This window comes from Plecotus auritus (genome assembly GCF_963455305.1).
Source record: "Plecotus auritus genome assembly, chromosome: 1".
In the NCBI taxonomy this organism is placed as follows: domain Eukaryota; kingdom Metazoa; phylum Chordata; class Mammalia; order Chiroptera; family Vespertilionidae; genus Plecotus; species Plecotus auritus.
The window spans coordinates 188,006,601-188,019,647 of NC_137770.1; the positions used below are offsets into that span (position 1 = coordinate 188,006,601).

At 41.0% G+C, this 13,047-nt stretch overlaps 1 protein-coding gene across 1 annotated transcript in view; it reads right to left on the bottom strand.

Annotated features, from left to right (window-relative positions):
• The window catches only part of PKD2 (polycystin 2, transient receptor potential cation channel), a 65,660-nt gene that overhangs the window by 9,384 nt on the left and 43,229 nt on the right, over nucleotides 1-13,047 (bottom strand). Inside the window, exons 11-12 of the mRNA XM_080684477.1 lie at nucleotides 523-644; nucleotides 149-266 (exon numbers count right to left, since the gene is read on the bottom strand). Of these exons, the coding sequence (XP_080540603.1) occupies nucleotides 149-266; nucleotides 523-644 (240 nt within the window). The remainder of the gene's footprint in view (nucleotides 1-148; nucleotides 267-522; nucleotides 645-13,047) is intronic.

Here is a 13,047-nt window from a genome sequence, read left to right on the forward strand (position 1 = left end):
TAAGCAGGGTACTAATACATAAACTGATGATAGAGAGGGAGAGAAAAAGAGATAGAGAGAGAATGACTCTCAGTAACCCACTACTTAGTATGGTGTCTGAAACATCGTGGGTGCTGAATCAAATCATGTTCTCCTAAACTTAACCCACCCTCTCTTTTTCCAAGTCATCTCTCATCTGCTGATGTTCATGTTCGGTCAGTTCCTGGTCTCCATCTTGGTCATACTTTGTGAAGATTGCCTCGATCTCTGCATCAGTATGGCCCTTCCTGAAATGATCAAGAGGTTACAGATGAACTCATTCACATACATTGCCCAACCCCAACATGGAGACATCAAAATACAGGGAGGAAAGGAGAAATTGCTGGATTGGGGACAGTCTTCCTCTTATAATATGCTCCAGGAAGACACCCACCTCTGAAAAAAAGGTGTCTCTATGAGTTCTTGGGCCAGGGATACCCTTATCATCAAGAATGTATCTTTACATGAGGAACTCTCCAGGCCCTCAGAAAGTCTGATTCTCACCCTTTGAGGTCCTGTCGAAGTTCATCAAAGTTTAACTTGCCTCCCCCTTGCCGCAGACTCTCTGAAATGTCATCCACAGTATTTCTTCTTAGTCTTAGTTTGACCAAGGCTTTATGGTAGCCCTGTTGAAAACAAAAGACTTAGTTGAGTGCATTCTCCATTTGCATTTGCTTCACCTTCAATTTACAGTAGTAATTACTGTAAACCCGGCACAGTGCTGGATGTAAGTTGGCCACTCAACAAGTATGTGTTGAATAAATGAATAAGGGACGTATCTTGAGTTTTCCATACAACTCTTTTGGAAGAATTATATAGAAAAAGTCAGGGTCTTTCAGTAAATCAAAAGAACTAAGTCTTTTGCTCATATGAGAATGCAAGTTTAGGTTATAGAAATGAAACTCAGTACATGTTTCATAGCTGTAGGCCTCAGAATACGCAGGAATGTGCAACAGTTCTTAAGAATACTGAGGGCCCAGCCAGCATGGCTCAGTGGTTGAGTGTCGGCCTATGAACCAGGAGGTCATGGTTCGATTCCCAGTCAGGGCACATGCCCAGGTTGCGGGCTCAATCCCCAGTGTGGGGTGTGCAGAAGGCAGCTGATCAATGATTCTCTCTCATCATTGATGTCTCTTTCTCCCCCTCTCTCCTCCTCTTTGGAATAATAATAAAAAAAAAGAATACTGAGGAACCTGAGTCATAAATTGTTTATTTTCTGTTATTTCATAGTACTTTCTTTATATATCTTAGTATATATTTCAGTACAATGTAGATGTGGATTTTTCATTATTAAACTACAGGCAGACCTTGCTTTGCACTGTAGTGCAGGACTGTAAAATGACCACGCAAGTTCAAACTATACAAAGTGACGTTAATAATCAACAGGAAAAATTATGATTGCTCCATGACCTTTAAATCTTTTTGTCAAACATTAAAAGCTCCTTTAGTTTTGGCTATAAAGCCATAGGAAAAGAAAAAAAAATAGTAAAATGAATGTTTATTTACTACATTAAAATTTAAAATATTAGAAACATTCAAAATTAAAGTGCTTTATTTCTTTGTAAAAAAATTTATCCTAAAACCTTCTAAATCACAATGTCATGTAGCCCTCTCTTATCCAGTGGACCTCAATGTTGGAATTTCAACGACCCCTCCCAAAGGGGCCACCTTTCTGACTGGAAGATGAGACTCAGGGATGTGTGGCAGCTCCATAGATTATGATGGTAAATATTCCCACAAATCAAATATGATGAGTGGGTACTCCTCAAAATCGCTTTTACTGAATATTTGGGCAGCCAGCCCAGTGGGGACCAAGATAAAGGTTGATCACTTCAAGGTCAGAGATGCTCTGAATAAAACAAATTAATATTTTACTCTTTCCAAAGGGCAAAAAAGAAGCCAACCACCCTGAATATCTCAGAACTGAGTATCTTTTATTGCATATATGAGAAGAAAAGTGTGATTTACACTGCAACTCATTTCCATAACAGCACTCTGGGATACAAAAGAATTAATTAAGTTCCAGATTCTTAGAGGCATCTCAACTGCTCACTTTGAGCAGTTCATATTAAGTTATTGAAAACAGAATGCGCTAGAATTGTCTCTTCCTATCCAAATAAAACAAGCTCCTTTTACCATATGCAAAGTCTTTTGAATGGGTAAGGGCATATGCTATGACTCAGCACAACTGCTATTTGACCTTGGACATGTGTTACATCATCCTTAAAGTGTGAGTATTAGCAATCAATTGACATAGCTGTCATCAGAGATAAATACTAACACATGTAAAGTATTTAGCATTGTATTGTGGGGGTTCAGAACAAGTCACCCCAAAATGTACCTCTGTGGTACGCAGATTGTTTTGAGCTAAAGGCAACTTTAGCTACAGATGCAAGAGAAACTTCTGACCTTCCCTTAACTACCTAGAAGAACTTGAATTGGGAGCCTTGCCCATAATAAGCAATTATCAGATAACCACCTTTGACCTGTCTATAGGGCAACACCAACTTCTATTTACTAAGCATCTGCTCTTCTTATCATCCTGCAATGATAGCTGACGCCTCCCAGGCACCTTACATCATTTGTAGCTCAGAAATGTCTTGTACACCCATGTTCCTATCTCCATGTTCCACGTTTCTATCTCTGAACCTCTTGTGCATGTGGAGTCTCTGACTCTCTCATATATATATATATATATATATATATATATATATATATAAATTATTTTAAAATATTTTTCTTTTTTTAAATATATTTTTTATTGATTTCAGAGAGGAAGGAAGAGGAAGAGAGAGAGAGAAATATCAATGATGAGAGAGAATCATTGATCGGCTGCCTCCTGCACGCCCCCTACTGGGGATCGAGCCCACAACCCCGGGCCTGTGCCTTTGACCGGAATCGAACCTGGAACCCTTCAGTCAGCAGGCCAATGCTCTATCCACTGAGCCAAATAAGCAAGGGCTACATACGTATATTTTAGATTTGGTTATTTTCTCTTGCTAATCTGTTTCAGCCAGAAGAACTGAGGGTAGAGGAACATTCCTTCCTCTCCCACAGCTGGTGCTGTGAGCAGGATGAACTCAGTGGCTGGAACCCCGCACTTCCCCACGAGGCTGCCGTAGACGAGGAGGTCCTGGGGTGTCTGACACAGCCCGGCTAAGGGTTGTGTCAGGTAAGGGTTCTTACCATACTGGTACACCCCCAGATCGCCTTCTGTAGGATCTGGTTGAAGCCAGAGTGGTGAGAAACGTTTTCTCTTCTAAATTTGGATTGGCAAAAGAAAATATCTGTTAAACTAGTTTCTTAGAGAAGCAACTCTTGGTTATTTGGTGAGTATCCAAGGTTTTGTTTTTCTCTGTCTCTGATTTCTATTTGTCTTGTTATTATTTGTCCTAAGCACGTGGCCTTTATGACCAGTGAAAGAATTTTCTCTCTGGCTCCTACCACCCAGAGGGTGCGCTTGCCAAGGTGCACCTTGCTCTCTATTCGGCCAAGACAAGCTCTCCAGGGAGTTTGCTGTGTCTATCCTGTTCCTCCTAGACACGTCTGTCATCTCTGCCAGCTGGAGAATGCAAATATGTCTGGTGAGTAGCCCAACAGTCTGTGGATACAAGCTTAGGGAAGCTTAAAACCTTATTCTGTTCAAAAGGTAAAGCACGCGGTTCCCTGTGTTTTGGAATAGCTGCTTAAAGACAGTGTCTGTCCCTTCTCCCCACCCCTGCCCTTTGTATTTCTTAGGCTAACTTTGGGAATAAACTTTCTTCTGAGGGTTGCATCTTTTTTCACTCTCCTTTGGAAAAGCCTTTTATGTCCATAGTATTGGTTCGAGTCACTATAGATTCCACTGTCAAAGCCAGACGACAGATCCTTTTTATTGGAAAAACTTCTCAACGGAAAAGAAACATTTTCCTTAGAGAGCTCTCCTATTGCTACAATAGCTAATCATTATGATTTCCTTAATAAGATGGAAGGACAGAAATTAGAACAAACATCAAAGTCCATTAAGACCCCTTCTCTGCCATAGCTGGTTTGGCTCAGTGGATAGAGCGTCAGCCTGTGGACTGAAGCGTCCCGGGTTCAATTCCAGTCAGGGCACATGCCTGGGTTTTGGGCTCAATCCCCAGTAGGGGGTGTGCAGGAGGCAGCCAATCAATGATTCTCTCTCATCATTGATTTTCTATCTTTCTCTCCCTTCCTCTCTGAAATCAATAAAAACATATTTATTTAAAAAAAAAATCCCTTCCCATTTGCCTTCAGACATTTGCAGATATTATAAAAAAAAAAACAACAAAAATAAATCAGGACATTGGAAGTACAACTATCCTGCAGGTAAGAAGAAAAATGAAAGAAAAAGAATGGCAAAACCTTACTTAATGGCAACCAAAATGTTATATCCTTAAAACTCGGCTTGGTAACTGTCAAGTTGGAAGTTCCAATGGCCAGACAGAAGCAGGGGCTAAACTAAGGCTAAGGTTCTACCCAAGTGCTGCCAGCCCCCAAAGAAATTATGATCTGAACTTACAATGGCTATTCTGAGGAATGTGAAAGAAATTGGAATAAATAAAACAGATATTGATGGGGTTAAAACAAAGGTTTTCATAAGCACTACCAAATGAATAATGGGTCAGACTGAACCCTTGTTGTTCCCTCCAAATTAAAGGGCCCCAAACAAGTCTGCTCTATTTACCCCAGTGTGGAGAAATGTAAAAGACTGTAAAGAAATGATTACAATAAGAAACCTGACCAGCAATCACTAGGGATGACAATCAGATTTGTTAAATTAAGATTGGTAACAGGACCAGGGTTTCTTAGCTCTGACCCCTGCTGGAGGGAGACCCAAAGCCTTTTTACTCAAGAGTGGGTAAAATGGTCAGGAGATAGAAAAGAGAAATTTCCAGGCTCTTGTGAATTCATGCAGTAGGGCACCAAAACCTATAGGTGAAGCCCTGACTCGGGCTATAATTACATCAAAAGAATATGAAAATGTAAGAATTGATAAGATGATTGAAACTGGAATTTTAAAATAAGCTTTATGTTTAAAAAAAGTTAGGTCAACTTTAATTGTGCATCTCTTTTATCTGAGTGCACGATGGAGTGACACTGTCTCACCGGGGAGCTGGGACATGAAGCTGTCAGTTCTTCCGTTTGGCTATCAGAGAAAGAGACTCCAGAAGTTAGTAACCTTTGTGACCTCTTGGGTCCACAGAATTGTTTATTACTGCCAGATATATTTACTCTTTGTCCCAGCTGAATCCTCACAAGATATCTGAAAGGACTTAATAAATTTTTTATCAGAAATTTAGTCAAATTAGCCTGACTGGCATGGCTCAGTGGTTGAGCGTTGACCTATGAACCAAGAGGTCACGGTTTGATTGCTGGTCAGGACACATGCCTGCAGGCTCAATCCCCATTGGGGGGCGTGCAGGAGGCAGCCAATCAATGATTCTCTCTCATTATTGATGTTTCTATCTCTCTCTCCTTTACTCTCTGAAATTAGTAAAAATATATTTTAAAAAAAGAAATTTAGTCAAATTAGAAATTAATGTCAGAGCCTAATAAGAATTTTTAAAAATTTATTTTGAGCCCTTTCCTAAGGTAAAATAAACGTATACACCCAGAGGGAAAGAAGCAAATTAGGGATTATGTAATTAGATAGGTAGGCCAACTTAAGCTACAGACTAATTTTTGAGAGCAATTGTTCTTATCTTACAAATTTTTGTGAAACCAGAAAAGCAGCTCTAGAAGTTCAAAGCCCAGTTATCTTTATCGTCCACAATTCCTGAGGCTGAAGAGAAAAAAGAAGACTAGAGTGCTTTTGAAAGCACAAACTGCTTCTATGGCTCCAAAGCTCCCTTGCAAAAACTTACTAATCTTTTTTTTAAAAATATATTTTATTGATTTTTTACAGAGAGGAAGGGAGAGGGAGAGAGAGTTAGAAACATTGATGAGTGAGAAATATCAATCAGCTGCCTCCTGCACACCCCCTACTGGGGATGTGCCCGGAACCAAGGTACATGCCCTTGACCAGAATCGAACCTGGGACCCTGGAGTCTGCAGGCTGACGCTCTATCCACTGAGCCAAACCGGTTAGGGCAAAAACTTACAAATCTTAAGTGCTTTCTCCACAAAAATTAGTAAGAAAAAGATTTAGCTTTCTACATGGGTAACCTTAATTTACTAGTATTCTGTCAAAAAGAGAGTTTGGACCCACCTGTTCTTTTACATGATCTTATCTGTCCTATGGCAGTAGTTTTACAATGAAGACTAGGAGGTTCTTGTCCATGCCTGTTTGTATGTTCATGTGTGTTGTGTGGCCTTTTCTCCTTCTGGATGATATTGTGTGTGTGTGTGTGTGTGTGTGTGTGTGTGTGTGTGTTTGACTAAATTTCTGATAAAAATTTATTAAGTCCTTTAATATATATATATTAAAAAAACTTTTATTTTTTATTTTTTTAAAAAACTTTTAAATTGGCTTAAACGAGAACTTATATGAGAATTCTCAAAAAAATTCTCAAAAAAATCAATGTTTCTCTCTCATCAATGTTTTTATCTCTCTATCCCTCTGCCTTCCTCTATCACTAAAAATCAATAAAACATATTTAGAAAAATAAACATTAGTGAACATGCCTTTATCAAATTTTTGCTTCTTATTATAGAGGAACTAAAGATAACTGGGTTTATTGTTTTGTGCCACATTGAAATATTTTGTGCTAAGAGAGAGAGAGAAATTGATGTGCTAAAAAAAATCAATCTAAAAAAAAATACTGGCATGACAGTTTGCAATTACTTTGTAGTTTTAACCAGAAATTAAAGTTTTTAAAAGTTAAGAATTAAAATATATGATTAAACCAAAAAAAATTTAAAAATAGGGAAAACAAACTATACACAAGAAAAATTGATATGTACTGGCTTTAAAAAATAGTATGAGATATGGAGATATATTTTTGAAGGAAAGAAAATTAATTTTGCCCTAAAGTGAGGCCATTGTTTCAGAATAGAAGAGAGGAAAAAGAGAACAAAAATCATAATGTAAAAAGAAATCTTGAGAAACCATATTTCATGTGTGGTCAAGCTGAACAAGACTGAAATAAATCTAATCAAGAAAGTGAACTTAAATATCAAAAGTAAGCTGATACAAAATTAGATTTTCTGTCTCTGCTAAAAATGATTATTGGTTTGCTACTGATGCTGTGAAAAACTTTTATGCCTAGCAAGCAAAGATTCTGTTGTTTTATCAATATAATTTTCTGTTTTATGCTTTCTTAATCAGGTCCTCGATTATTTAAGAAAACTGAATCTCCTTAACAATGAGAACTAAGTTTTGCTAAGAATCATGGAAACTTCTATATTTGTCTTTGAAGTCTTGTATTGTCATTTTTGGTTAAATGGGTAATTAAGTATTGTTTCATAATGACTTCATGATCCTATTCAGTCAAATATCCAACATTTTGATACATTTTGACAAACTTCCCAAAATTTAAATTATAAATAGATTATCAGCCTGGGAATCCAGAAGGGAATGCCTCAAAATATTTGTTCTCGCTCCTTACAAAGAGCTATATTTAACTAATTAGGCTTATTTTGGTGTGTTGAAATTACATGGGAAGCATTGCCAAGTAGGAAATAATATTGAGCAAATGTTGTATTTGTACGCGTATAAGTATTCCAGAAATTATGTGAGATTCCTGGAAATCTAAGATGTCCTGACATAAAATATCTGTCATCAAAATTGAGGGACACATTAAAATGACTGAACTTGATTACTGTCAGACTGTGGCACATGGGGATGAAATCCATGATGTTTCTGCAAAAATGAACCCTCATTGCCAGACCTTTGCCATCCTGATGTCTTAATATGGAAATAAGTCTACTCCTGAGCCAGAAACATTGCAATGGGTAAACAATGGCTATAAACTTCTCTGAATTATGACAGACCCTATGGACCCTATCACCCTCGATTATCAGGCAAGGTTGAGAGAACTCATGAAAAAGCTGGTGTCAGCCAGAACAAGTTTAATTACATAGGACTGAATAAACTGATGAAAATGGTTACAATTTTTATGACTTTTTTGTTTGAAATTTTGTTTTTAAACTTTTTGTTTTCCAGAGAAAGGACACTTATTTCTCTTAAACCACCTATGATTAACACTTTGTAAATTGTACCTTTGTAAGCAATATTGAACACTTATTCACTTCTCCTTACCTGATCCCTCCAGAACTTGGAAACTCTTGATAAGTATTTTTATTTTCAGGACACTATGGTTATTTGCATAAATTTAATAAGAACCTGTTCTCTTTATAATAGGACACAAATGGAAACTGGTTTTCTTATCAAGGCTTTGACTGGGATGTCTTATTTAAGAGAGACATGCATATGACCAGACAGCTTTAAAGAATTAAGATTGAAAAAAAAATAATTAAGATTGGTTTATGGAAGCCAATGAAAACACTTGGAAATATTGACCTGGTACTTTGCTTACATGGTTTCCAGCAGCATTTCTATGTGAGTAAAGAATGTCACTTCTCAGCAGGTGTAGGAACCTCAGGATATTTTGAGAAGAGAGAAACTCACCCAAACCTGTAGGTATTGCAGGCAACACCTGATGGCAAGTCCTTCCCTTGGCTTTTTTGGCCTTGAGAGGTCTTTTTAAGTTAAATCTGAAGATTCCTTATGAAAAATTCCAGCAAAGCAGATTTAAAAAGAGTCTATGAGGGTAATTATTATTCTTGCTGGGCTTATACAAATAATCAAGCCACATTTGTTGAAAGTAGACTAATTTTTCATATAAATTAGTCTTAATTTGGCTATCTTTGGTAAAAATGAGAGTGATTTTAGAGAAAAGAAATTATGTTGCAGTAGAAACTATAATATACCTTTATGGATATTAGATACTAGTACTGCTCATTGACTTTTTAAAAATTGAATTTACTGGGCTGACAATGGTTAAAGTGACATAGGTTTCAGGTGTACAATTCTATAATACAGCATCTGTATATGTATTGTGTGCTCACCACCCCACTGCTGACTGACTTCTGAGTTTTTAAATTTTTCTACCCAAACTGGATTGGATCTGGAATTTTTCTAGTTTTCTTTTTTGGAGGACTGGCTAAAAAACATAATCAGTTTTCTTAAATATTTGGCTGCAATCCTCAAAACTATCATTTTCATTTTCTCACCCTTTAACTTGTAATTATTGAGAATTAAAACTGCCCTTTTCCAACACCATGCAGGCTAAAGTGGGACAATTTGATGTAAACTTCAGAGATATCACCACAGAAGCTCATGCATGGACAATCTCCATGCCTATTGTAAAAAGATCACCAGAGACATTCAAACTGCAGACCAGGAGAATCTATCCTATCTAATAAAGAGGGAATATGCTCATTAACCATCACTCCATCACAAAGATGGCTGCACCCACAGCTGAGGCCAAGTTCCTATAAGGAGCCTTAACAAGCAATCAGCAGGAACCTGAGGCTACGCCCTCCCCCACCCCCGTGGGGCTTGACAGGGGACCTCAGGCTGGCAGGGCTTGACAGGGTATCTCAGGCTGCGCCCCCCAACCCGGCGGGGCTTAATAGGAAACCTCAGGCCGCCTTTCACACCCAGCAGGGCTTGACAGGGGACCTCAAGGTGCGCTTTCCGTCCTGGTGCTGGGCTAGGGGACCTCAGGCTGCTCCCCCCACCCCAGTGCCAGGCCAGGGGACCTCAGGCCACAGCCCCCACCTGGTAGGGCTTGACAGGGGACTTCAGGCCGCGCCCCCCCAACCGGCAGGGCTTGATGGGGGACCCCAAGGTGCGCTTCCCATCCTGGTGCTGGGCTAGGGGACCTCAGGCTGCTCCCCCAGCCCCAGCACCAGGCCGGGGGACCTCAGGCCATGCCCCTCACCAGGTGGGGCTAGACAGGGGACTTCAGGCCATGCCCCCCACCCTGGCACCAGGCCGGGGGACCTCAGGCCACACCCTCTGCCCCAGCACCAAGCCAGGGAACCTGAGGCTGCGCCCCCCTGCCTGGCAGGGCTTGATAGGGGACCTCAAGGTGCACCCCCAGTGCTGGGACAGGGGAAATCAGGCCGCGCCCCCCGCCCAGGGGGGACCTGAGGCTGCACCCCCCTGCCGATGGGGGTTGACAGAGGACCTGAGGTTGTTCCCCCCTCCTGGTGCCAGGCTGGGGGACCTGAGGCTGCGCCCCCCCTGCCTGGCGGGGCTTGACAGGGGAACTCAGGCCATGCCCCCCACCCCGGTCTGGGCTGGGGGACCTCAGGCCATGCCCCCCATCCTGGGGGACTTCAGGCCACGCTCCCCATCCTGGGGGACCTGAGGCTACGTTCCCTGCCTGGCGGGGCTTGACAAGGGTGGGACTAGCCAGGTCTGGATCTATCCCAATGAGGCGGGGGAGGCCGGGTCTAGGTCTCATGCAATTTTGAGGTGCATGTGGGTGGGCGGGGACTTGACTCTGGGTCCCGTGGTATGCCCCAGACTCTGACAGGAGGAAAGTTTTCATATACATTTTACTAATTTTCTTTCATCTCTCACACTTCTATTACAGAGAAAGGGCAAATAGCAATATTAAATTATTTCCTCTAATTAATACCATTTTAATGTGCACGAATTTCCTGCACCGGGCCACTAGTCAGATTATAACTGCCTGTCTTCACTCCATCTGAAGATGATTGGAGACAGACATCTAGAAATCTTCTTGGCTGCCTGCCTACAGAGCTCAGAAACTGGGATTATAGTCTGCTCATATCATTAACATTTGTTGGTGTGTGTTTTTCTTTGTTTGTTTCCATAGAGATGTCTCTTATTAAACACCTGATTGCTTATGCCATGGGCTTAACTTTGGGAGCCCACCTGCATCACCACCTCCAGAAATGAGACAGGACTATTTACCTGAACTGAACTTTTCTCAAGACTGAGACTGGTTTAATGAGACACAGAACAATCTACCAACCCAACTTCTGGAGTGTGAACTATCCAGGGAAGTTTCAGAGAAGGAAACTGTGAGGGTTCAGAACGAGTCACCCCAACATGTCCCTCAGTGGTATGCAGAGTTTTGAGCAAAGGAAACTTTAACCACAGGCACAAGAGAAACTTCTACCCCTCCCTTAATTAACGAGAAGACCTTGGATTAGGGGCCTTGCCCATAATTAGCAATTATTAGACATAACTAATAATTATTAGAGATAGCTTTTGACCAATCTATAGGGCAGCACAATTCTATTTACTAAACATCTGCTCTTCCTGCAATGACCCTTTGAAGCTCCCAAGGCACTTAGACAGACATGAGCAGAGCAAGGTCGATGGGCCAGGTACAGAAAGTCACCAGAGTGGAAAGCCCCAGGTGCCTGGCAAAGGACAATTATAGGGTGGGACCTTGCCCCCAGGGTGACCTTTCCTCCCCTAGCATATCACTGGTCATGCATTTTGTTTGGACCCCCTGACTTTTCCTCCCCAGAGATAACATGTAGGCCTCAGTTGTATTTCAGATCCAAGCTCAGAATAGCAGCAAAACCAGATAAGCGACCCGTGGCTGGCCTCAGACCCAGCTGCACTGACTAATGACCCCTGTCCTGACACTGACTAATCAATCAGTGGAGACCTAGACCCTGAAAGGACACACCTGGAAAGCTGCTGAATATTCTATTAAGATCTTCCCCTGGGACCTCCCCTAAAATCTCCACCCTTGACTGAGGACGCAGAGGCTCTGCCTCCTGAGAGCAGGCCTGCACCTTTCACTTCCCCTCCCTCACCCAGGCTCTTTACCATTACCTTCTCTATTCCCAAGCTCCAAGGGCCCTTCCTTTACCTCTATAACTTGTTTTCTAAGCCCGTTTCTTCTATGAATTACTTATTCTATCTCTTTAATTTTATAAATAAATATAGACTTATAGTTTGAGTCTTGGCTCTGAATTCTTCCCTAGCCAGAATTCAAATACTGAGGGTGCTGAACTCAGATCCAGTCTGACCCCACAGATCTTACACCTGGTGCTGTTCCTGCTGCCTACAACATATCTCTTTGAATTCAGCTCAGAATGTCTTGTGCACCCATGTTACTGTTAGAGTCACCGAAGAAGGAATGCACGAGGCCAAAGCGGTAGGGGATTATACATTTATTAGGTCGTCTGGAGACCAGATGGGCTGAGCCCCAAAATGGCGCCAGCAGCCAGGGACTGGACAGTCAGAGGTTTTAAAGGCAGGCTTTTTAGGTGGGAATTTCTGGGCAGTCTGGATCCTGGGCAAATCCGGAGGGGAAAGATAATGGTCTTAGCAAATGGAATATGGTCTAAGCCAGTGGTTCTCAACCTTTCTAATGCCGCGACCCTTTAATACAGTTCCTCATGTTGTGGTGACCCCCAACCATAAAATTATTTTCGTTGCTACCTCATAACTGTAATTTTGCTACTGTTAATGAATCGTAATGTAAATATCTGTGTTTTCCGATGGTCTTAGGTGACCCTGCTAGCGGTTCGGTTGAGAACCGCTGCTGTAGAGCCTAAGACCATCGGAAAACACAGATATTTACATTGCGATTCATTAACAGTAGCAAAATTACAGTTATGAAGTAGCAACGAAAATAATTTTATGGTTGGGGGTCACCACAACATGAGGAACTGTATTAAAGGGTCGCGGCATTAGAAAGGTTGAGAACCACTGGGAATGTCGGTTATGAAGTGGTCTAAAGGTCAGTTCCCAGGGGAAGGGGGATTGATTCAATTATTTGATCAGACCTAAGTTACCTTTCTATATCTGAACATCTCCTGCATGTGGGGTCTCTGACTCTCTCATGTATGTGGGGTTCCCGTACATATGTATATATTAAATTTGGTCATTTTCTCTTGTTATCTGTTCTTGTCTATTTAATTATTAGACTAGCCAGAAGAATCTTGAGGGTAGAGGAAAATTTGTTCCTCTACCACAGTGTTTATTATAAGAATGCAAAAGTATTATTATTATTGCTGTTGTTGTTGTAGTGATTTTCAATACTGAAAGGATCCCAGTTTGTCTAATGGTTTGTGAGCTTTGAG